General features: G+C 44.7%; 1 protein-coding gene across 9 annotated transcripts in view; it reads right to left on the minus strand.

Annotated features, from left to right (window-relative positions):
* Positions 1-26541, minus strand: part of PSD3 (pleckstrin and Sec7 domain containing 3) — a 176066-nt gene that overhangs the window by 94793 nt on the left and 54732 nt on the right. For 5 of the 9 annotated variants that reach the window (XM_053371465.1, XM_053371463.1, XM_053371464.1 and 2 more), the window contains 2 exons: positions 24193-25219; positions 16291-16659 (listed from right to left, as the gene is read on the minus strand). In XM_053371465.1, the coding sequence (XP_053227440.1) occupies positions 16291-16659; positions 24193-25219 (1396 nt within the window). Of the gene's footprint in view, positions 1-4766; positions 5015-5333; positions 5457-8639; positions 8735-16290; positions 16660-24192; positions 25220-26541 lie in introns of those variants that run through there. The other 4 variants (XM_053371473.1, XM_053371469.1, XM_053371471.1 and 1 more) reach the window with 4 other exon arrangements.

The following is a 26541-nucleotide window of genomic DNA, read 5'->3' on the forward strand; positions in this document are numbered from 1 at the left end:
CTGCATTCAAGTTTCTGGGCAAAGCACACCTTATTTTCTCTACCTACATCACAAGGTTGTTGTATGTATAAATAAGAGGCACACTACCCTGAGCTCCTTGGGCAAAATGTGGAATGCAAGTATGATAAAATAAGGGAAGGGGGAAAGCTCACAGTGAGGAAACTGGAACGCCTCGAATAAATTTGTATTTCTGAATATAAGAAATGCCTTGCTGGCTCAAACCAAAGTCCATCTAACCCAGCTTTCCATTTCTAACAGGAGTCCGACAGATGCTTCTGGGAAGCTCACAAGCAGGATGTGAGTTCTTGGGAGTCTGGTTACTTACCAGGCAAATTTGTGTTTATATCTATAATCCAGGAAAAAATGTTTGAAATTCCTGGGACGTAGCAATGCATAGAACTTGTCCAAAGAAAACCCACACCGACACATTCCTAGGGGCCAGCATCAAATATCTAGGTGCCTCGTAGCACCAAATGCAAAAGAATAACAACAAAAAAAGTCTGCCACCTGTTCATATGGGCTGACAGGCTACAACACTTGTAAAGTGGCCTGAAAAACATGCCTTTGTTGCCGCTGCGGCCACAACAGCACTGTGTGGCCATCGCTCAGTGTTGCTGCCAGGAGCCAGGCGCTTGGATTACGGCCAGCAATAACAGAATACACATTTGCATTGTCCCAGGAATCAGCCCACACAGAATAAATAAATGAGTGGATTTGCATTTCAGCTAACTGAGATGCTATTTGCGATGCTGCAAAAAGGCCCATGAAGATATGATTATTTCAGATTCGCTTCTTCATTGCTGGAGTACCTGAGAATTGAGGTGGGTATGGAAGAGCTAATTTGTCTTACTCTTCAGCCCGGTGGAAGAACCAAGGGCAGATTCAAATTCAGAACTGATTCTCTCCACTTCTCAGTGGAGTGGAGTGGAGTGGAGAAGAAATGGAGTGGGGGTTGGACTAGATGACCCCTGGGGTCCCTTTCCAACCCTACAATTCTATGATTCTACTACGCCTCTGTACTCAACCAGAAAGCAACAGACTAGCAAAGGAGTTTTTTGACCATTTGGCAGAGTGAATAGAAACCAATATGGAAGACTAGCCCATATGGAACTCTTTGATAACTGGATGCTAGCATGTCCAGCAGTGCTGAATGTGTATATTTACTTCCTAGCATAGATGTGTATACACACGTGTCCTTGATAACCTCCTCCCTCGCTTTTCCCTGTTCTGGGGACACATCATCTTTTGAAATAAATGTTATAAAACTAGGCGGAAAGGCTGGATAAAAACTGTTAAAGGCATCTTTAAAAAAAATAAATTACAGTAAAAAAATACTGAACAAAAACTAAAAACAACTGCTGATCCCCTCAAAGTTTTAGACATCCAGATTTTTAATCAGTGGCCGGGTCAAAGCTTGCAACCATCTGATTAGCTCTGCATCTTTGCCTTCCAAAAAGTGTGCAGTATTTCCCCCTCACAATCAGTCAAGGCATAGTGTTATGAAGGACAGTTCTCTCTCTTTTTGTTTATTTTTTATTGTTTCATTTTATGGGATTGGTCTGAAAAACATCTGAATGCCTCTGATCAGTGTGAATATTCTCAGAACAGCTCTCACGGCAAAAATAAAGTTCTGCTTTCAAAATGGTGAACTTGAAACTTGTTTCATATAAAAGATTAAAAGAACACACCCTGCAATTTATCTTTAGTTGCAAATATCCTACCAACAGTTGCAGCATACAGATAGAACACCATATGCGTAAGAATGTCGCATGTGACAATCAACATGACAGACTGAGGAGGCTTCTGCATAGGATGGAAATTCATCAGATGCGAAGCAACGACTTCCTTGTTAATTAACTTTTTCTCTTGAAAAAAGAATCAAGACAGTAAACAAATCCCCACTCTCAGTATTTGATAAATTGCATTACCCTGCATTAACCTGGCTTACACATCATTCACTGCTGCACTTTGAAGTCCTACACGACAATGGCCTTCAAAAGGTATGCTTTGAAGAAGCTCACGCTTCTGTGACAGGAGTGACCCAGCTGCTCCCACACACAACTCCAGAATAATGCTGCAAAGTCGCTCTGCGCCTATCAGCCTATGAACAGAACTTCTGTGTCATTCATTCACTCACTCACTCACACAGTGGAAATCTGCCAAAAAGACGATGACAAGGAGGGGACGGGGAGGGCGAGAGAAGAGAGGGAAAGAACCGCACCAACCTGCTGAACTCGCCACACTGCAAAGGAACAGTTATAGGTTTCCCTTAAAATAACTTACGCATTCTGGCTTACAAAGCATTCTCATCCACAGCTGAAAAGCCTCAAGTCTAACAGGAAGCAAGCTGAGTTGCTATGGTGAAGTGCCTGTGTTTCAGGCTAAGCAAACCAACCTCAAAGGGTTGTTTGTAAGGCTCAAACGTCGCCTACTGTATGCTGCTGCAGGAAAAAGCAGGCTAAATCTAAGGTAGACAGAGGGACCGACCCTTAGCTCCTTATTGCTGTGTTTCCAGCATACTGGTAGCTGGGGCACATTTGTTTGTTTTATTTAGAATTGTTGGTACACTACACCATAGGTCGGCAAACTAAGGCCCGCAGGCTGGATCAGGCCCAATTGCCTTCTAAATCCGGCCCGCGGACGGTCCGGGAATCGCTGTGTGGATCGCCAGCATGCGCATTCTTTCCCAATCCCTCACACAGCGGCGGCGCCTCCTCCCTCCCTCCTCCTGGCTTCTCCCTGCCCTGCCTAGAGGAGGAAGGGGGCTGGGCTTTGTTGCTGCCAGCCCCTCTCTGGAGCCCTTTCACACACAGCTCATCATCCCTCCGCTGCCGTTCTTCCCCCCCTTCCAAAATATAGTCTGACCCCCCACAAGGTCTGAGGGACAGTGGACCGGCCCCCTGCTGAAAACGTTTGAGGACCCCTGCACTACACTCTTATAGTCAACGAGTTTGCTTTTAGGATGCACGTTTAAATAATGTTGCCAATATAAATTCTTACCTGCATTGCAATATTTTAAATGGTAACTTAGATAATTCAGGCACTGAACCTGATGAGACACACAGAATTACCTGCACTGAGAGGAGACAATTGGGATAAGCGGCGCCTCTTGGGATCCCTTCATTATTTAACACAAACTAGGCCCCAAATGCAAGACCTTCATGCTCCCTCCCTTATAGACGCTTTTAACGGTTTGTCTCTGTTTCCATCTTTTTAAATCTGTATGATATAATCACCTTTTAATTACTAGTTTTTATTCCTTACCTGTTTTAAGCCTTATGTGTTCAGTTTATCCGTATGTTTTATCTTATGCTGGTCTGTGACCAAAATAAAATTTGATACTAACATACTTATTTCCCACAGCACTTAACTGACTCTGTCAAGTCATACTAAGGTGTGCTGGCACACATCTGAGGTCTGTCTGCTTTGCTGTAGCCCAAGAGAATCATGGACTCACTACGCCAACATCCTCCTCCCTTCCTCCGCTTTCTCTCTGACAAATATATATACTTAAACATTTTTAAACACTGGTTTCTATTCGCAGCCAGCAGGGAAAACAGGAGAAAATCCCTAATTAATGAGCAGATTACTTATTTATATTTCTGGCAGTTCCCTCACTGCAAGAAGCAAAGTTACAGGGAGCCAGGCAGAGGGCCTTCTCAGTAGTGGCGCCCGCCCTGTGGAACGCCCTCCCATCAAATGTCAAACAGATAAACAACCACAGTATATGACTTTTAGAAGGCATCTGAAGGCAGCCCTGTACAGGGAAGTTTTTAATGTTTGAGGTTTTATCATGTTTTTAATATTTTGTTGGGACCTGCCCAGAGTGGCAGGTACTCTGTTTCATCCAGGTACTGTACATCTATTAAGTGTCCATCCACACACTCTCAAGCACCTTAGTGGGTGTCTAGATTAGTGGACGCAAAGCCTAACTTTATAGGATAACTATGATAAGAGGATCAAGGCTATCCCATGCATGAAAGTAGAATTAAACCAATAAACACAACTCTTGCCACAATGGGCAGTTTGTTTGATATTTTACTGATAATGACAGTCTGCTGCTCCTTAAAATCTAATTTTTGAAAGGTTTGATAGAATCATGTGTAAAACAAATTCTTGTTTTCATGAACAGCTTCTGTACCATTTGCACCACACTCCCCAAAGTGGAATTGTGTCTGTATGCGCAAGAACTTCAACATGTATACATTGTGCATCTCTCAATCATAAGAAAAACAAGGTAACTGTAAGAAGAAGAATTTAAGGTTTGATTTAATTTACAATTGGCGGGGCAATATAAGGCTGTATAGCATTATGGGGTCAAGCTTATTGAAATCTATCAGCAGGCTATCGGAGTTCAGCTAAAAGGAGAATTCCTGGCATCTTAGGCCCAGGTAAATAGTAGAAAGTAATTATGGGCCTTGGTAGCTTCACTAATCCCTAATGATTCGTCTTAATTAACTGTATATAAACACAAGGATTTATTCAACCTCAAAGTGGTTAAGTCACACTATCTCCAATGGTGCTTACTCCCTAGCAAGCGGATTTAGAAATGAAACCTTAATTGGTGCAGGGAGAATAACATTTTAATTATCTCACAATGCATTGTTAATGCATTGCTAGATATAGACACAGTTCTTGACTTTATAGTCACAAACTTGATTTTCAAAAGCAGCATGTCTTAGGCTGATTCTCAGAGTGAAATTGCATTTCCCCCCCCCTGCTAAATCACAGTTAACTGAAAAAGAAGTAGGGAAATATCTAATTACCTGGCTTGGAAAATGGTCAGCCGGTAACTATGCCCTTGACAAACGTGTTATCAGTGCATTCTATCTGCTCAGCAATTCTTTTCTCTCCACCGATACCTTCTCATGCTTCAGAAAGAGGAATAAACACACATCATACACAAGTTTCTGCTTTCATGCATCCCTTGGGGAGCAGGAATCAAAACTTAAAACAAATTTAAGGACTTCCTTCCCCTTCTTCCTAGTTCCCTAACATAACATCCCTCCAACAGACCTGCTTCAATCAAGCACAATATACAATGAAGTCACCCCTAACGCCCCCCCCCCACTTAACATTCCCTTTAAACATTTGGAGACCAGAACAAAGAGTAGCTCAAGCTATTTCTACAATTGCTTCTGGATTAAATTCTGTCCTTTAGAGGAGAGAAACAGCTGCTCCAAAAATACAGCATTTACAATTCCTTTTCAAATAGGTGGTGGTGTTTTTTCCCGGAGGGGGGGGGGGCGTAATGGAATATAAACGCCTCATGCTTGCCGGCTGCATAACTCATTAAAAACAAAACAAAACATGAGCAGCTCCAGCAAACTAACCTTTCCACTTTGCAAATCAGCTTCTTTATCAGCTATGCCGCCAAACAGCTTGAATACTAGTTCCTAGTGGTCACGCTAAGTTTGGAGGGGTGAGGAGAAAGGAGAACCCTGAATTTCAGTGCAAGTGATTGCAGCTATCACTCTAGGTAGACAGCTGAGAACAGCAGAGTTAACTAGCAAGAATGCAAAGGGTTGTGGCATTTTTCTTTTTTTTTACTGACAGACCTAACTAATGGATCAGAGAAGCGAAGCTGTTAAATTCTGAGCCTGCATGCACCAGTCTGACTAGCGTCTCACTAAAAGACAGATGAAAAGAGCTATGCTGCAGAGATTGAAAGGTACTGGGATTCTACAAAGCTGGAGCAGTTTTTCCACCTAGGAATTTCACTCCCTTGTTATATATACTATTAATATTTCTATTTTTGTCACTTAAAAGCCCAGCTATTTTCTGTTCTCACCTGCTCTCAAACAACTCTATCAATTCTCCCTTCCTGTCTCTTCACCCCAAATCTCCCTTCCTCAAATGGTACTACAACTCACTGTTCTTTGAAAACCCATCTTAAAACCTGCCTCTTCTATATAAAAAGGTAAAGGGACCCCTGACCATTAGGTCCAGTTGTGACCGACTCTGGGGTTGCGGCGCTCATCTCGCTTTATTGGCCGAGGGAGCCGGCATACAGCTTCTGGGTCATGTGGCCAGCATGACTAAGCCGCTTCTGGCGAACCAGAGCAGCGCACGGAAATGCCATTTACCTTCCCGCCGGAGCGGTACCTATTTATCTACTTGCACTTTCACATGCTTTCGAACTGCTAGGTTGGCAGGAGCAGAGACTGAGCAACGGGAGCTCACCCCGTCGCGGAGATTCGAACCGCCAACCTTCTGATCGGCGAGTCCTAGGCTCTGTGGTTTAACCCACAGCGCCACCCACATCCCTTGCCTCTTCTATATAGCCCCAAATTATTTACACCCCACCTTTCCCTCGAGAAGCTCAAAGTAGCAGGCACTGTGCTCTTACTCCCACCACCCTCACAACAACCGTGTGAGGTAGACTGGTTAGGCATGTGTGGCGGTCCCAAGGTCCCCCTCAGCTTAACCTACCTCACAGGGTTGCTGTGAAGATAGAATATACAGTATTAACTCTCGGGATCCTTCACACTAAGCTTTGAAGCCTATGGAGAGTTGAGGTTTGAGGAAGGAAGTTTAGAGAGCGTTTGCAAGCTCTTCCAGTGGTGTTACCAATATACACAATTTCACTTAAATGCACAGTGTCTTGGAACGTAACCCCCACATAAATGTTGCCTGTATCCAAAAACTACAGCTAAGTCTAACGGATGGTACATGTTATCCTTCTCTCTTCCATCCCTCCTTCCTCTATGTTTCTTCCACATAAAACATTAGAATGTCACATTTCTCATTAGGAAGGAACAGAAGGAACCTTGAGGCAGTCCATTTTTTAAAAAAGAAATATTGTCTTGTGTTTATCTTGCGTTGTAAAATATCATGCATGTAACCAGTACTTTATAAACAAATATATGAAACATACGCATAAACCCCTCTCCCTCCCCCTTCAAAGCTGAACTGGGTACAAAGTAGGAAGAGATTCAGCAATAGTCTTCAACCATTTTAGACCTGGGGCTCGCCTTTATCTCAAATGTGCATTTGGGTACCCCTATTTTAATAGTTCACCAAATATATGTGGGGTGGTAGTGCCGCTGCTGTGTTGTAAACCACCATAGGTCAAGCTGTGACCCCGTAGTGAGTCTTGACCCATGAACTGAAGACCAGTGAAATAGGTGCAGGCCATCATTCTAACTCTGAATAAGGCAGGTTCTTCTATCTACCTTCCTACCCTGCAACACGTGCTGTACTCCCAGCCTACATCAAAAGTTGTCACTTCATTCAGTGCAATGGCCATTTTATTTAAGTGTGTGCATGAAAAGTTGCCTATTTCATCTGAGCTAGGACGCAAAAAATAACCAGTGAGAAATTGAGTCTCAGTTTGTCACCTCCTACACCACTTTCACATCCTGCTCGTGTACATACACATACACATCTCCATATCCTCTGCTCCTAGGTGCCTATAACGCCATGTAAGTACATGTACGTACGTACACACACAGAGAGAGTCCCACCTCCTAATATTCATACATCCATTTCATAGTTTGGATACCTCCAAGTACCAGCTGCTGGAGCCAAAGAACAGGAAAGGGGTTGTTGATTTCATGCCCTGCTTGTCAGTTTCCCAAAGTCAGATTGTCCTGCAGCTGTCACAGAGGCTGCTAGACTAGATGGATCCTGGTTTGATCCAGTGGGACTCTTACTGAATTCTTAATAGATGGGAAACATGTGCAGAACAATGGAATTGCCCTAAGGTAAAACAGTCTTGCTCTGAGGCTCAGAAGAGATACTGAATTAATTGCATATGTGTCATTATTTTTATTTTTTTAATGTATCCTGCTTTAAACCATGTAGGTCTCAAAGCTGTTTTTTTTAAAAAAACAAGATATACAACTGTTGTACTACCCACAGACAGGCTTCCTTCCAGTGAGGCTTGAACAGAAGACATTCCAAGTAGACTTTAATCCTATCTTAATTAAAGAGAAGAGGGTGCAAAATATCATGTGTCTGTGCTGGTGGTGAGACAAGGCCCCAATTCCCCTTTTCATACCCCTAAGTGGCCTCTAAACGCCACAGACATCATTCATTCCCCTGCCCCCTCCCTTTTTCATTTCTGGGATGGCAACCATAGGAGCAGATCTGGATCAATTTGCTGGGGGGGGGGTGTGTGTGTGTGTGTGTGTGTGTATCTTATCTGTGCATCCTATAAAAAGCTGGCTCACATCCATTCAATGAGCCAAAACTGGCGATGGCTAAACCTCCTGCAATAGCTGCCCTGTCTCTTCAAATGCTAGCTAGCGAACTCCAAGGCAAAACAAAACAAAAACAGAAACACAAGAGCGGAAATATCCTTCCAGAAATAGCAGGTTCGTTCTCTCTCTCTCTCTCTCTTTAGCTCCCAACTCTTTTGTTGGATACTGCACCTTATTTAGAAGTGAGATCACATAGTAACCGAACTATGTTTAAGAGAGAGTTCCCCTTTTCAAAAACAACCTCGCCCTTTAGGGGAAACTCAGCCAAGATCCTACATAAAACATGCATGCTAACTGATTTCAGAGCAGCCAAGGCCTCTCTCTTTCCCAGCCATGCCTCTCCCACCTTGCGATCAAAAGAACACTGCTCCCCCCCCCCACCCCAATGTCACAGCAAGTACACTGAAGCCATGCAGAGTTTGGGCGCAGACTTACTGAACGTAGCCAAGGTCAGCAGCTGATAGGCCAGGCGGAGAGAAACACCCAGACACAAAGGAGCCCATAGGGACTCCTTAGCCCACAAGCTACTACTAATCAGTCTTTTTAATTTCAAAGCCATGTGACTCACTTTCACAGAGCGGCTTCGCCTCTCAAGCCCCCCTCTCCCTGAAACTCAGCCCCTAACAGCTGAACCGCATGGAGAAAAAGGTTGGTCCCCTTCTGCTCATTCATTTAAAGGATTGGATAACATCACTGCCACACATCACCCCTCCTGTCGATCAGCTGATCTCTAACCAACATTTAGAGCCTGGCTCTGCTTTGCACCACAGCCGTCAGAGCTTCATAAATGACCACACACACACACACACACACTTAGGCAATTGGCCTCTGATCTAAAATTTACCTGGCATCTTAAAAAAAAAGGGGGGGGGTATACAAAGGGATTGCATCTCCCTTCTGACAGATTCTTCAGTATTGAGACAGAAAATCCATTTCCTGCTGAGCTCTGGTCCTCTTGCTCATATTTTGGCTTTCAAAGGACCAGCTGGTTTCTCCAATCTGGTCCTCTGTACATCCACTAGCTATCAGACATGCTTACCAACCTGTTTTGACGCTTCAAGTCCATGTTAAAGTTAAAAAATATTTCTAAACAGAGTCAAACGTCATAATTTGCATTCCTTGGCATCTCCAGGTAAGACTGGGATAGACCCCTGCCTGAACTCCGCGGCCAGAAAGGACAGACGATTCCTGTATAAGGAAACTTCCTATGTTCCTTACCTAGATCAAATACATGAAGGGCACTCAAGGACAGCAGAAATGGGTCAATGAAGAGGGCACTATCAGTACTGAATTTACTAAATAGGTAGTAGTTTTGTGGCCTGGTGCAGGCTTCGAGTTCTATGTCTGGCCCCTCTCCGGACCAATAAACACACACAAGATTTAAGAAGATGTCTTCAAGGAGAAGATGTGCTATCTTCTGCATTGCTTCTGTTGGAAGCAATGAAGCAACTTGGAAAAACAATTACCGTATTGGTACCTGCTGGCCATTACTGGTCAGTCGGCAGCAGCTAGCCAAAGTCTTTTCTCACACAAGCAGTCTTCAATCTCCACTAAGCCACCAAGTTCACTAGGCAGCCTTGGGCAAATCATTCTCAGCCTATTTTACCATCTAAGACTGTGGTAATGCTGGAATGGGGTGGCCCTATGTATGCTGCCCTAAGGTCCCTGGAAGAAAGGCAGAAAATAAATTTGATCAGCTAAGCCTAAGTAGGAAAACCTTTTTATGTAGACTAGGGTTGTCTTTTCTCAGGGTTCGGGTCTTATATGTGGGACCAAGGATGGGGAGAATCAAACTTTTTATCTCCCTCTGTGAGCTCCCTGCTAATGGAGCCCTGCTAATACCAAAAATAGTGGCACAGAGGGGTTATACGTTTCCAGGAGGAGAGGGGTCTGACAGCCGCTATGAGCCGATCTGTGCCATTTGTAGGAATAGGAGGGATATTGTGGAGGGGATTCCTTTGCAACTAGAACAGAATAAAGGTGGGAAAGAGACCAGCTGGCCCAAGACCATAGGGGCCAGGTTGTGAGCAGAAGGGAGGGTGCATCAAGCAGACCCTGCCTTGATGTTGCCTGGGTTTTGCTCTGCAGCTGTTCCTAAGGTAAAGGTAAAGGTACCCCTGCCCGTACGGGCCAGTCGTGACCGACTCTAGGGTTGCGCGCTCATCTCGCTCAAGAGACCGGGAGCCGGCACCGTCCGAAGACACTTCCGGGTCACGTGGCCAGTGTGACGAAGCTGCAACTGGCAAGCCAGCACCAGTGCCGCACACGGAAATAGTAGGAACGCAGCTGTTCCTACTATTCCCTAAAAGAATGGAAGGCGGGTAAAAACACACACGAGCTTGGAGGCCTAGTCACAGAGTGAAGCAACTCAGCAACGAGCATATTTCTGAAGGACCCCATGATGCTCTTACAGCTGTGCTCCATGCTTGGGCCTCTGAGCTCATGCATGCAACTGACTTGTTTTTTTCCTCAGGAAACGCAATGGCCCCTGTGAGGAGATAGACAGGGAGGCGCGTGCACACACACACACACGAACTCTACCTGCTGTTTCCTGGGATTGGGCACCTGAGCTCATTCATGTGCCTGCCTGCGTCCCAAACCACTTCTCTCGTTCTCCTTACAGTGGCTGCTGTCTTTCCTGAGGAGAATGAGAGAAACTAGGAAGCAGGTGGGTTGGAGTCAGCAGGAGTAAGAACATTACTTCGCCACTTTGTACTGGTTCCAGATGTGGAAGCCCTGATAAACGGTGGTCAATGGGAGTCAGCCATCAGCACCGTAACAGGACAGGCCACAAAGACATAAACCTTTATCGGATTACTGGCTTCCATGGAGAGCAGGCAGATATTGAGATATTGTGACTTAAGTTCAGAGAGGGCTCCCTCTGACTGAGGCCATTTTCTTCATTTGTTTTTGAGGACAACTCTCCTGGCTGAAGGGGGCTTGAAATCCTCTCACCTGTGTTTACCTGAGATAAATTCACATATATCTGAGGACTTAAACGTGTGAGGAACGGTATATCGTTAGACAAGAGTAGTAAGGCACCAAAAAGGGAAGTGGTCTCTTTTCTCACACAGCCTGCCCCTAGCATGACCAAAACAGAGAACTCAAGATGGGACTAAGTGGATGTGGCGTGATGTGGCCTGATTTCCAGTAGCTGAAATAATTGAGGCAGGGAACAGGAACAGTCGCCAAAGGCAACCGTCGAGTTCTGAGGGAGGAGGGAACGCTACTGTCCTAACGGCAAAAAATTGCCATGGATCCCTGACTCTGTGCGACCTAACCCTCACTGTCAGGGATCCTTCAGGGGATCGCAATAAAATTTCGTGTACGGGGCAAACTGTTTCTGCTGGAAGTCTTCATAGTAAAAAGCCCTTCCCTCAACACCAACCTGCCCATGATACTGATAGGTATTTTGCATGCAAGTGTACATGAATGTTGGAAGTCTAGAGTCAAAGTATGCGCTGGCTACTTCAAGCCAGTCTGTGACATTCAGCCCCCGCCATCGCTCACTGCTTCCTAGTCCACACTGGGGCCCCTTAAGATGGCCAGGTCACAAACCCTTCTGGGGCAAAATTATTCAGGTCGATAAATTCTCCTCAAAGGAAACCTATCCCTACCCCCCAATCTCCAGTTCCTCCCCTTGCCCGTCCACTTCCTTCAAGAAAGCACAACTTCTCCTACCTCTAACCCCTTATGTGTAATTCTACCTCAGTCCCACTTACCCTTTGGTTCTGCTGTTGTTCACGTCTCCACCCCAAAAAATAATTTCCTCAGATTTATGCCTTTTCAGGCCACAGCCTACTTTGTTCCACTTCCGTCTTCTACCCTGTCCCTCAACAGTCTCCCTAGCATTTCACATTCTCTTTCCCCACAGTATTTAGCCCTTCTTCATCTCAAGTGCTTCAAAGATGTTGTTGCTCCTTTCACATTCAACCGTTCTGGAATTATTATTATTATTATAACATATATTGTACTGGAGTTTTCTAACATGGCAAACTGCAAACCAAAAACACTTCATATAAAAGCTAGAAGGGCAAGTAGCACAAGAACAGAAGCTCAAAAAGGAGATTAAGCACATCAATTCAATCGCAATTAAGAAAACCAGACCTCTATTATTAGGGGACCATGTTCCACAGAGTTCTGGAGTTACTAAACCTTGCCTTTCCCTTTTTTGTTTGATCATACGGTATTTAATAAAGATATTGGGGTTGTTATTTTTTCAAAACATCCACACAAAAAGACCACCATAGGTGGTCAGGAATTTCAAGTTGGTAAGTGAGGATCCCTCCCTCTGTGCCTAACATGGATACCAAATGGGCTGCTACTACAGGAGGAAATGTAGCTCTCCAACCCTCTTCTGTCAGCCCCCACCAGGCTAGCAAAACATTACGGAGGCTAATAACTTTTGTGGACTTATAAAACTTGTTTTAGCAATGTTGTGTTTCCCATGTTATCACACTGCATCAATTCTTTGTCTCCTCTTTCCTTGTCCTCAAGCCTCATTCTCCACTGATCCCTTCATCTCTCAGTCCAGTGCTTACTCCGCACCTTCCTTTCAAATTCTTGCTCTTAAGTCTCCCTTAGTTTCTCTCCTTGGACCTGTTCTCAGTCATAAGCCACCCCATGTGAGGTTTTGATCTCTGCGCATCCAGCAAACTTCCTGTTCCGCTGCATACACTGGATTGCAAACTGCTTTAAGTAACTGCACAGTGAGCTTAGCTATCACACCTACTCAGCCACAAGCACAGTGCAATATAAAAATAAGTACGTGTCAGGGAACTGCCATCGGAGCCAAGAGTGGAGGTAAGGCTCCCCAACGATGCAGGAGAAGGGACCAGCAGGGAGAGAGAGAACACTTCCTTTGGGGAAGGAAATCGGCGTGACACCAGGAAGAAAGGGGAGCAGGGAAGGACTTCGGAGAGATGGCTCCAAGACTCTTCCACAGAGACCAGCGGGGAGAGCCCAGGACCTCCGCTGGCCACGCCCACTCTGCGCAGAAGACTTCCGCGCAGGGAGGCTAGGCGGAGACTTGGCGTCAAAGAGCTTTTATGTTGGAAGAAGTTCAGGAAACGCCCACTGACGGATTCTGCCAGTGACGGATAAAGGGCTGTCCAGCCAGGGAAAGGTTTAGCCAGACAACGTTGCCTAGAGCAGCAGCCCCCTTACGCACGAGCAACCCCAATTCCCTTTACAGTACGTAAAGTCAGTTCCTAGGTTCAGTCTCTTTGTCACACTCTAGTGTGAGCAAGAACAAAACGGAAGGTGGGTTTGCACAGGCCACAAAAAAAGGCTCAGTTTCCAACAGGCCCCACTCAGTACTAAGAGCTGAAATCTGTTGTGTATTCTGCCTCTCTTCAACTGTGCCTCCCTTATTGCAGCCCATTTCATCTCCCATGCAAGTCAGTTGATCCCCAACCTGCCCTGAGTATATAAATGGGGGTTGATAAGTTGTTGTTGACCGTATCACTTGGAGCCTGAGCTACCTTTGAACCAAGAAGCTGCAAAAGCATGCTGTTCTGAATACCATACTGAACTCCTCACAGCAGCTCAAAGGGGACACCTATTGGCTGCTCAGCATTCTTCCAGGTTTCGTTTTCCTTTTTAAACATTTTTTGCTTCTACTGACAGCATGACTTATCCTAATGAATCAGCACAGGCTGCCACATCGAGCAATTGTTAAAACTCCATTGTCTTGAAGGCCACTATTCTCCTTTGCCTGTTCTCTGAGCCCTAACATGTACTAATTCTTTTTCTCTCTCCACGTTACAACCACCAAGTGGGAGGCTGCTTTAAAAGCTTCTAAATTCAGAACTCGAATGCAGCTGCACTAAACACGCATGGTGGACGGACAGGGCAAAACGTCTAGCACACGTCACAAAGTTGTTTGTCAGTCAAGGCACTGCTATTTAAGGGTGATTTTATTTCAGCCTCTGCTTGCCAAAGGTCTTTTAACATATTCCTCGATTTCTCTTGTGGTCTCAAGGACTTCTTGAAAATGCATCATGGTCTGCAGATGATATTCCCCTGGCTTGTTATGAAGCTTAGAGATCCTGGGTTCAAATGGAAGGAAAGAGCAGGCAAGCACAGCATACTGCTGAAGATCATCCACATAGCACTGCCAAAACATGGCTTTATGTGTAAATTCAGCCAATATAGGAGACGCTGACTAATACATTTCTAAAAGGTACACATTACAAGTGCATCAAACTGCAAAATCCTAAGGACCAGAAGGGTTTCTAGTGCGTTAAAGGCTTTAATAGCCGTTGAGTTTGGTTAGTAGGCATAGTATAAATAGCACAAATAAATAAAAAATATAGGTAAACAGAAACAAATGTCCAACTAGCAACTGACAACACAGCCAAGCTTAAAAGCACATTCAGTTGGGGGAAATGTGAGGTATATTTAGCTTATGTTCCAATTTCCAAGTAAATCTGGCTTGCTAACTTCCCCTGGGAAGATTAGTTCAGCCCTAGCTTTCATTCTGTTACAACATGCAGAACCGGGAAGCTGTACTGCCAGCACTCAAGATGCTTAAGCTAAAAGCTTTCATTCCCTCCCCCCCGCCGTACTTTTTATTAGGAGATAGGACTGAGTGCCCCATGCCTTGAAGCTGTACATCAAAGCGCAAAGAAGCCCCACCTATCTGTTAACTTATTTTCTTCCACCACACAGGCTTAATAAGAGAAAGTAAAATGAAATCCAAAAGCCTTTGTTGATAAGACAGCCCAACAGCAAATAGAAAATGCGGAGTTAAGCTTCTTATGACAGCTAGTTCAGCATTTGCTTACACTTCTAGCCTTGGTGGTTCCAAGGCAGATCTTCGAATTTCCTTAAATGAGCTGAAGGCTTATTCTCATAATGAATAAGATTAACAGACTGTCCATGGCAGTGGTGACACATATCCACCCAGATATCTGAGCCAGCGTGCATGCCTTCCATTGTACCAATAATACACTGGGAGAGGCCTGCAGCTGACACAATGGCTATAGATTGCCTATCAACTCATCTGCACTAAAGGTTTGTTTATATTGCACCATCACTGTGCACTGAACTTTATAAGGTAACGTAAGCAGGGCAGACAGACAGAGAGGTCTCTGCCTAGAGAAGCTTACAATCTAAATTCTAGCTGTCAGCAAGACAGAGAGGAAGAGAAGGCGAACAAGGGGTAACTGTGAGCAAATGCTATTTACAGTTTTAAATTAAAAGATTCCTAGTGCTTGAAGTGGCAAGCTTCACATTACTTTATATCTGGCCCTTTGACAGAATATGTGGCACAGCGTTCCTGTGTCTGTACTGCTGCACACCGCTAGGATAGGGAAGTTTGGACATTTCCCAACATCAAAATCTCCATGCTTATGGGAAACTGGCAAAGTCATGGAGAGATTAATCCGCTTCTTTTTAAATTTTGCCACAGGTAGAAGGGATTCACCGAAACTGGGACCAAGGCTTATCCCATCTACTTTGTATACCAGGCAAAATAGGTTCTTGCTAATAGCACATATGGTATTTAAGTTCTAGACAGTTGACTGAACATACTGCATGCCCATCCAGGTATTACAAAGAGCCAATGTCTCCAAGATTAGGTCCTATTGTTAGCTTAACCAAGAACACAGTGCTGATAAAGAGAGGCTTAAAAACAAGCTTCCTCAACCTCGGCCCTCCAGATGTTTTGAGACTACAATTCCCATCATCCCTGACCACTGGTCCTGCTAGCTAGGGATCATGGGAGTTGTAGGCCAAAAACATCTGGAGGGCCAAGGTTGAGGAAGCCTGCTCAAAAACCTTGTCCACAGAGAGTGCACGTAAACATGCCTCTATCACTGAGCGGCCTAGCCTTCAGAAAGCAGAACACTCAGCAGTACTGTACAGCTCTGTGCACAGAGCACACACAGCCGCTCAGAGGTCTCTGCAGCACAGAGACTCTTCTCCCACCAAGGTCCATTTTACTAGCAACTAATTAAACACACACACACTTTTTTGTGATGTGCCACTCAGCTAACACTGTCTTCTACCCGTGAGGATTAAAAAGCTCATTATCAGTGCAAAAGCAACAGCAAATGTAATACGGAAGCCATTTCTTAGTTACCTTTCTAAATGACAAGCTTCTGTGATGTCCGTCTCCTTCACATCAGCTAGTCCATTGGCAATCCCGTCGCTGTGGCCTTTTCTTATTGCCCCATCAGGAGTCCTTTCTAAAAATTGAGCGTCTTCTTTGATACGCTGCTGAATCATGGGAGTGAGCGGCATTTCGAAGCTGAAGTAGCTATCCGGCTCAGAATATAAAGTTTCCAGAGACTCTGCGCTATAATATAAAGAGGCATTGTCCAGAATGCTTTCAAACTGGGAGCTGTACACATCTGTTGAGACTTCGGAGTGCGGTTGCCCAAGGACATCTTCCACTCTTCCACTGATGGCTTCTTCTTCGTCGTCCTCTTCCTCCTCCTCCTCCATGAGCCTAGGATTCAAAACCAAAGACAGCCTCTTCAGTTTCTGCTTTAAGGTTTTCATGTGGGCACACTCAGATCTTCTGCGGATGTTTCATGCAGACACATACACGCATAACTAGCCTTTCCTTTTGATGACCAGGTACCAATGTTTACACGTCTGGTTTCAATTGTGTTAATGAAGAACAGACACCCTTGTCTTTCCCTCTGGCTCCCTCCACCCCCCACCCGGTCCCTGTACTCGAGTAGAAACAAAAGTGGCTTGCACATTATGATGTGTACTAAGAAAGAACATCAGCTCATTGTGTTCATAGAAAAGACACACTTTGTGTCCCTACTCCAGATTAGCTTTTGGAGATTCTGAAGCTTCTGGGTCTGTTCTCCAAATATCGCAGCCAAGTCACAGAACAAAAGGACAGACAATGGTTATTCAGAGAGTTGAAGGTGGCAAAACACAGGCTTCCTTTCCCTAGACATTTCTCCCCATCCGTGTAATAACTTCCATGAGGAGATAAGTGTGATCCCCTGTTTATTTGTTTTTAGAAGAATCCTAAAACTTTCTAAAACAAAAAAAGGACTACATTGTAACAAATGGTTTTATTGTCTGCTGTTATTTTAATGGGATGCGGGTGGCACTGTGGATTAAACCACAGAGCCTATGGCTTGCCGATCAGAAGGTCAGTGGTTCGAATCCCCGCAACGGGCTGAGCTCCCGTTGCTCAGTCCCTACTCCTGCCAACCTAGCAGTTCGAAAGCACCTCAAAGTACAAGTAGATAAATAGGTACCGCTCTGGCGGGAAGGTAAACGGCGTTTCCGTGCGCTGCTCTGGCTCACCAGAAGCGGCTTAGTCATGCTGGCCACATGACCCGGAAGCTGTACACCGGCTCCCTCAGCCAATAAAGCGAGATGAGCGCCACAATCCCAGAGTCGGTCACGACTGGACCTAATGGTCAGGGGTCCCTTTACCTTACTATTATTTTAATATTGCTCACAGCTGTTTTATAATTTTAATATGTTGTAACATTATTGTGTTGCAGGATTCTTTTTAACAATAAAAAATCTATAAAATAAAATAATTAACCCGCAGGCTTGGCTTTGCTCAGTTGGTAGAGCATCAGACTCTTAATCTCAGGGACATGGGTTCGAGCAAAAGATTCCTGCATTACAAGGGGTTGGACTAAATGACCCTCACGGTCCCTTCCAGTTCTATGATTCTGTGATTTTGAAGCTCTATATAACCTATGGATGGAGACAAGAGTGGGATGGGTGTGCATACCAGAAGCAATGATGCCTCTAGCATGCAGGGTTTTTGCAAAGTGCTAAAGTGGTTTGTTTACATGTAAGTTCAAAAGTTCTACCGTACTGGCCTCACTTTACCCCCAAATTCCGACCGTGAAAAGTTAAAGTGTGGCTGATATTCGCGACCTTACGGTATGCAGCCAGGAGCGCACAGCAAACAGCACCAGGAATGGAGTGGCTTATATTCGGGTATGTTTTTTTTTTCCCTCCCCCCCCCCCATTTTAAAGTTACGGCTTATATTTGGGTGCAGCTTATATTTGGGGCAATACGGTATTTAGGAAGATATGAGCAAAAGGGAAGCAAAAGACTATTGTGCTTGCTGATATCTCCATCTGCTAGATATTTTGGAAATTTGTTTTGTTTGTCCACCATGCATTTGGACACTTTTTAAGATATCGGAACCAAATTTTACAAGTTGGTTCCTGAGATCAAGAAGCAGATTTCTAGCTAAGTCTGGATACAACTGAATACCATTTTGAATCAAGTGGCTTTGTGAACCTTCCAAAACTGCATTGATTTTAACCACCAATTTGAAAACTGCACTGAATTCCTAACAACAAGGCTGCTAGTATCAAAATAACTGTCACATTCAAAGTCACTCTGAAAGCGGCAATGATTATAACTGACACTCTACGTAACGCCAGACCAGCTTCCTTCTAACCCAGTCCTCGTATTGTTCCATTAAGATGAGAGAGAAGAGGAATCCTGTTTGATGAAAACCATAAATATCTGTTAGTAAACCAAGCAATTTGGTGAAATGACTATGGCTCAGAATGGGGTGGGGTAGCAGAATAGTAAGAATATTTAGATAATCCTTCAAAATCTGCTTTTGGCACTGGATTTTGCTTTAGAAACCCATAATCTACTAGCTTTCAGAGCCTTAATATCTCTGACTAAAACAGCACTAGGCCCCAACGCAGAAGCATAGAACTCCTGGTCTTATAGAGACGAACTGCACATGATATTAGGCACATAATTCCATTTGCTTGGGATGTATATATGGAAGGGAGGGCTATTCCAGACTGAAACCTTAGCATGGCAAGTAACGGGGCTTTGACCCTTTGCATCCCGCCTCATCGGAAATTGTCTCTTGCACCTGTCATTTGTATTGTCAAAAAAGGTCCTATTGGTTTCACTGACTAATGAATGCCACATGTAGTTTGACCTGAAAGGTAAAGGTAAAGGGACCCCTGACCATCAGGTCCAGTCGTGACCGACTCTGGGGTTGTGGCTGAGGGAGCTGGCGTACAGCTTCCGGATCATGTGGCCAGCATGACTAAGCAGCTTCTGGCAAACCAGAGCAGCGCTCGGAAACGCCATTTACCTTCCCAACGGAGCGGTACCTATTTATCTACTTGCACTTTGACATGTTTTTGAACTGCTAGGTTGGCAGGAGCAGGAACCGAGCAACGGGAGCTCATCCCGTCGCAGGGATTCGAACCACCGACCTTCTGATTGGCAAGTCCTAGGCTCTGTGGTTTAACCCACAGCGCCACCTGTGTCCCTTAGTTTGATCTGTAAGAATGGTAAAAACAGCCGGAGCAGAATAGGGGAGAATAGCTATTTTTTCCTCTTCTCTACTATGAACAGTCCCCCACTCTTCCTTCACAACGTTTACTAATGGTTAAGGGTTGCATGGTTTAAGTAGGTTAAAGGTAGATAATGCAAACCAGTGTTCTTTTTTCAGCTGTGATGCAAATCTGGTTAAGAGGGGACCTAACTGTGGTCAACATGGAGGCCAGTGTAACATTTTACCACACTTCAGACCAGCAGAAGAAGAGAAGGGGGGTTCATTGTCTTCATGTAACTGAGTCAGGATCATTCTGTCTGCACCAGCCCAGGGGTCAGCAAACTTTTTCAGCAGGGGGCCGGTCCACTGTCCCTCAGACCTTGTGGGGGGGCTGGACTATATTTTGAAGAAAAAATAATAATGAACAAATTCCTATGCCCCACAAATAACCCAGAGATGCATTTTAAATAAAAGGACACATTCTACTCATGTAAAAACACCAGGCAGGCCCCACAAATAACCCAGAGATGCATTTTAAATAAAAGGGCACATTCTACTCATGTAAAAACACGCTGATTCCCGGACCGTCCGGGGGCCAGATTTAGAAGGCGACTGGGCCGGATCTGGCCCCCAGGCCTTAGTTTGCCTAACCATGCAATAAGGCGTTCTAGTGACTCTGTATAAATTCTGTCCTTTCATGAGTAAGTCTACTGGAATAAATTTAATTTTAAGAACTACTCATGTGAGGAATTGCATCTGGCCCAGGTGATTACCTTTTCAGATAAAGGACTAGCCACTGTTGAAAGGCATGGAGCCAACCAAATAATATTTGATATAGCAGCTGCCGTTTGATCCAGGAGGTTAGTTGTTCAAACAGTTTAAACTAAACTTCATTATAACAAAGGGATATCAGCTCCGCCCAAGGAATGATGGATAACAGCAACAAGCCGGAGGGGGGCGGGAGGAGAAAGATATGATGTCTTACAAGGACAGGAAGAAACACCATGGACAGAATAATTGCTACCCACAGGAAAGAACAACGATATAGTTTTGAGTCCCTCACTTGAAGTTTTATAAATCATTTAATGCGTCAACACATATAGAAGTCATTAACATTGCAGCTGTATAAGGGATTATTATTATGACCGGAATGTAATTGAAACTAGTAAGATTTTGGAACGCAGAAATAAAGAAAATTAGAAAGCCATCAAATCTAGCCACTTTAATTAAATTATATAATTTGGTGTTTGAATGATTGGTATTAATAATTGCATTGCAAATTGGCATTGTTATAAAGAGGCTATTACTGGAATGTAATTGAAAACTAATAAAAAAAATTATACAAAAAATAATAATAAAATAAACTTGATTATATTCTAACGGTTGGCAACACATATTACTCATTCCTCCATCATGTTTATACAGTTTATTGCTTGCTTATCATATAGATGAAGACAGAATGCAAGCTACAACTAAAGAAGTTGCCTACTGCTGCTGCATAGTTTACAGCAGGGGTCCCCAAACTAAGGCCCACAGGCTGGATAAGGCCCAAGGGACTCGTTTATCTGGCCTGCGGTGACCCCTGCCGTCCACTCTTACCGGCGTGACGCTGCGCAGCTGCCCACTTCCGGGTTGGAGGAACACCGGAAATAGCTTGTGCACATGTGCAAGCGTTATTTGAGCATGCGCAAGCATTATTTCCAGTGCACATCTGGGTTGGAGGACGCCCATGGACATGCGCACAAGCTATTTCCAGTGCTCCTCTGACCCGGAAGTGTGCCAGAAATAGCGTGTGCGCACGCTTTTGGGCACGCGCTCCCCCGCCCTCCGGCCCGTCATGCGATCGGCGCTGGAGACACCAGCCCGCGATAAGTTTGCTGACCCCTGGTTTACAGCGTTAGAGGAAACTGAAACCAAGATGGAGCAGCAAACTGGTTTTGCCTCTGGACTAGGAGCGGCTAAAGCGAGCTGTTCTAAAAAAGCAAAATAGGTTCATAGAAGGAGAACCCCCTAATGTGCCCGTGAAATAAAGGTACAACAGAGATTTGCCCTTCTCCCCTCAAATTCCAAACCATAGCAAGGCTGGGACAGAGGAAGTCCAGGAAGGGCGTTCTCAATAGCGGCAGCCTGAATCTCAAACGCTGCCCCTCTCTGGCGTGAGCGGCACCAAAACGGATGGAGCTGTGATGCTCTGCAGCCAAACATTTTGACTCCAGTGCTGCCTCTCATTTGGCAAGTGCAGTTGTGTTGTGAATGTAAAACCAGACAATAGACTAAGCTGCATTTAAATGAAATATTGTTTCATGGTATCATTTGTAATGTTGTTTGCCTCTCTGGGGTTAATGAAGGGTGAGGTATGAACGGTTTAAATAAGGTAATAGCGTTCAGTTCCTATCCAAAGCTCTGTGCATGGTAGGGGAGAGCCCACATGCACAATGGGACTCACTCAAACTCCTCTTGGCATATTTACACACCAGGTGGCAAGCAAACAGAGACAATCAATGCTGTCAAGATGCCAGCCAAGTGGTCTCTGCCAACTACAGATATGTCTCAGGACAAAGATGCTGAGAGGTGTCTCAGTTTCACCTATTTCCCTTCCCACACATTCAGCAGTGGCTATTCCAACGCTTCATCTACTCATGAGATGAGAGAGCCAGTGTGATGTAGTGGTTAAGAGTGGTAGTCTCGTAATCTGGTGAACCAGGTTCGATTCCCCACTCCTCCACATGCAGCTGCTGGGTGACCTTGGGCTAGTCACATTTCTTTGAAGTCTCTCAGCCTCACTCACCTCACAGAGTGTTTGTTGTGGGGGAGGAAGGGAAAGGAGAATGTTAGCCGCTTTGAGACTCCTTAGGGTAGTGATAAAGCGGGATATCAAATCCAAACTCCTCATAACCCAGTTTCTCCACCCCACAGTCTGCACTTAGACCCTACTTCCCCTTCTGCTGGTCGTAAAACCAAGGTGATGGGGAGGGGAATGTCTCCCCCCTCTTCACCCCCCACGTTCCTGCAAAACTCTCATTCTCATTCATAGCTTGCCTGCAGTCAGGAAGCCAGGCTGAACATTCTGACCAGCTTTGAAATAACCTGAATAATCAAAAGGGAGTGACGCCAGATGCATTCATTTAGCATTTCAAAAAGCAGCTTGTGACTGGCCTTGAAGCAGAATTTGTTTGCTGGTAGAGCTTTCCTGTTGCTATGATAGAAGCATCCAAAGAAATGAAAGGCGGTGGGGAGGTGGGTGCAGAGTTTCACAGCCGAAGTGTTCAGAAAAAAATATCTGCAAGATCTGTTAACCATTTTTTTAAAAAATGCACAAATCATTCTAGTGCAGTTAATACATGACAGAGAGACATGCTGTTGTTTTGAGGCAGTTGTTTGTAAAATGTTGGGTTAAATAATGAGCATTCAGGTATTGGAATAAGGGGAGAGAGTTTCGTGCTGTTCCCATTGCTAAAAACACAGTTTGAAGATTAACTATGTGGTTGTAGTTGAAAATAAATAATGGGCAAAAATATTCATTTGTATGGCAGCAGGTCAGCGTAATGCTTAAGTCCCCTCCTAGCTAGTTACCATAGCTTCAGGAATGGTTCCGCCAAAGCAAGCCTCTTCTACAGAGAAACTTAGTTCAGGGTTCTTTGCCCACTGAAAGTTTCTTTGGCAAACACCTGAGACGTAGTTGTAGCACAAAGACCGGGAACCTCTCTCCCTCTAGAGACTCAGTAAGCTGCACCCACTGAATGGTTTTAGGCAGCTTGATAAACAGTTCTTAATTCTCCTAAACCTACAGCCCTTAGCCACTGAAGAAACAAGAGATTTCCTGGTCACCCACAGTTATTGTGTTCTTTGGTGTTATTTGTTTTAGTTATTTATTCAGCAGTATTTATATGCCGCTTGACTGCAAAACAAAACAAATAACAAAAACAAAAATTAAGCAGTTTACAAAAATTTAAATTAAATCACTAAAATACTCAGTTAAAAACAAGTATTTAAAAGCATTCAAAGGATGATTAAAGCAAACAGCAGTGAAAAAGAGGTCAGACGAGTGCTATTTTTCTAGAAAAAGAGGTGAACTCTCCACGAACACCTCCCTTGTTCTCTTATAATAGCAATGGCGCCCACCTGAGAGGGGCTGAGACTGAGTTCTGTCAAATCGTGGCAGAAAAAAGCCCTGGATAAAACACATGTAAGTTCTACATGTCTGAATAGGGTTGCCTGAACAAAAAATGTTTTAAGACCAAACTGTTTGAGAAAACTGCTTAGGATAAGGTTTTCTGGCGGTTGCTTTTATTGCCGCAGGGGGACGGGGTGTTGTGGGTGTTTTGTATCATGCCCTGCCTTACGCACAACAGTATACACTGTTTGTATTGATCAATACAATCCTTGTGTTGAACAACAGGATACCATCCCAAGAACATTATGAAGCCAATACAGTCATAACTTGGATCCCAAATGCCTTGTGACTTGAACATTTTGACTCCTGAACGCCGCAAACCCAAAGTTACGCAGCTTTCGATTGAGTGCAGGAAGCTCCTGCAGCCAATCGGAAGCCGCACCTTGGTTGTTGAACGTTTTCGGAAGTTGAGCGGACTTCCGGAACGGATTCCCTTCAACAACCTAGGTACGACTATATCTAACATGTTGCCTAGTAGCACTCAAAAGTATGGACTGTGTTCCCTCCCAAATCTGTAGAGACAGAGTGAGAGACTTTCTCATTCTTTTTTCTTTTTTACCTGTCCTTGTCCGACATAGATTTCCTCTCCAGTGCCCAGTTCTTCTTTTCCTCTACTATGAAGACTTCATCCTCTCCACCTTCGGCCAGCGAACTTAAAGGCCTGAAGTTTTCCCAGGATATATTCCAGGAGCGTTCCGGCAAACAGTCCAATTCTGATGAGACTGCAGGTGGTGTGTGGTGTTTTGAGAATCTTCTTTCTACACTATCCGTGTCAGAGAGTCCGCTTTCCTTCTGCTCCTCTGCTTTTTGGATCCAAAGGATTTCTACCCCTTGAAATTCCACATGTTTACTCACAGCCGCCTCTTTGGATATCCTCCTCTCGGGCGCTCTTTCTTCCTTGTCTGAATCAAGCACAGAAAACTCCCGCTCAAAGTCTGCCCAGGCACCGCCAAGGACTCCTGAAGCACTCATCTTCCTGTCCTCTGGCTGGGCCAGAGCTTTATGGCAACTGGTTTCACATATTTTGTGGGCCTCCTCAGTTGCACCGCCAGCAGTTCGTAAGGTCTCGGGCTGTATTTCCACAGTTAAGACCATAGAGTCTTCTTCTGCAATCCAATACAATTTTCTCTCCGCTGTCGCTTCAGATGGAAGAGGCATTTCTGGAGGTTTTTCTTGGCCTGCAAGAACCATCTCCCTGGCTGCCTCCTCAGCCCCACTGCCAGCTTTCCTCTCTTTTTCCATTTGCATCTCCGAAGCAAAAGCATCGTTTTCCCTGTCAAGTGCCTTTTCAGATTCTAAATCTTGGGAGGTTTCTATAGTCTCACTCGGCCTGCCAAACTGTTCTGACACTTCTTCCTCTTGGGGAGCCATTTGTAACCCCTCAGAGAAAAACTCTACCTTATCACTAGGTCTGCCGTTCTCAGAAGGCAGCTGGTCACATGGCTGCCCTTCAGAAACACACACTAGTTCATCTTTGTGAACCTCAGAGGGAATTTCCGAAGTTTTGGCACCTTCCTCCACAGCCCCATATTCCGGGAATTCGTTGTTGATGTTGTGTGGAAGGAGAGTGCTACCTCCATGGCTGCCTGCAAAAAAACAAGCAAAATAAGAAGGACTTAATTCCAGCACCGATATTTTGTCTGCATTCCTATTACATAGAAACAGTGTTCCATTTCAGTCCCTCTTGCATGATGTCATTTCTCATTCAGTCTTATTACTGGGCTTGCTTTTAATACAGCTTTGGGGTTTGGGACAGCATTGCATTTTGGAAGGCCAGGCTTCCAAGTTTTAAAAGTTCCAAACAGTCTGCCATCACCTCTTTCTGGGGAGCTGCAGTTCTGAGAGAGGGGCTAGGAATTGCCTGACAAAGAATTCTCTTCACCAGCTGAAAACCCCCAAGAGCCAGACACTTCAAAGGAAGCCGTTCAAGCTAAACTGGCTCAATAAATCCACTCACCTGCTTGCCAGCATCATGCACACCTGCACCACACAAAGATCCCCTTCTGTACCACTGGTGCTTCTTAAAAACACCCAGCAGGAAGAGACTGAAGCCACATCTAACCACCTCACACTTTGCTCCTTCCCTGCTCCTGTTGATGACACGCTGGGGAGGAAACAAGTCGCAGTTTGTGTTGTCACTACATAAGAACTGGACAGGTGCTTTGTTTCCGCTGGAAAAAACCACGTGCAGAAGGCCATGAACAACCTTTGACTTCCACTCCTGGCTGTTTGCAGAGAAACAAACCACGAGGCTAGGTTCCCACATAATGACAAGCCTCCCTTCTTTCCTTCCCTGTGCAGCATCAGCAGGAGTGGGAGAGCAAAACTGCAGGGGCTTTTAAGCAGTGTGCCCCAAAATACTAAGTGTTTACTTTAAACCAGGACTGACCTGCTGCTGCTGCTGCTGCTGCTGCTGCTGCTGCTGCTGCTGCCCAGGACTGACCTGCTGGGAGCCTGAAGAGCGGTACCTATTTATCTACTTGCACTTTGACGTGCTTTCAAACTGCTAGGTTGGCAGGAGCAGGGACCGAGTAACAGGAGCTCACCCCGTCGCAGGGATTCGAACTGCCGACTTTCTGATCGGCAAGTCCTAGGCTCTGTGGTTTAACCCACAGCGCCACCCACGTCTAAAACTCTTAGTTTTAGATTTTATTATTTATGTGGAAATTATTTTCCATTTGGTTGTGTACTTTTTGATGTGTTTTATTTATTGTTTATGACTTTTGTTATGTTGGTAATTATGTAAATCTTGTCATGTTATGAGCTGCCTTGAGCACTGTTTTAACTATGAAAAGGCGGCATAAAATAAAATAAGATGAATGAATGAATGAATGAAACATTGTATAGGGTGGTATGTGAACCACGCTACTTAATGTTACTTGTTTTTGTTTTGGGGGTGGTTGGGATT

This window comes from Podarcis raffonei, chromosome 17 (assembly GCF_027172205.1).
Source record: "Podarcis raffonei isolate rPodRaf1 chromosome 17, rPodRaf1.pri, whole genome shotgun sequence".
Taxonomy (NCBI): domain Eukaryota; kingdom Metazoa; phylum Chordata; class Lepidosauria; order Squamata; family Lacertidae; genus Podarcis; species Podarcis raffonei.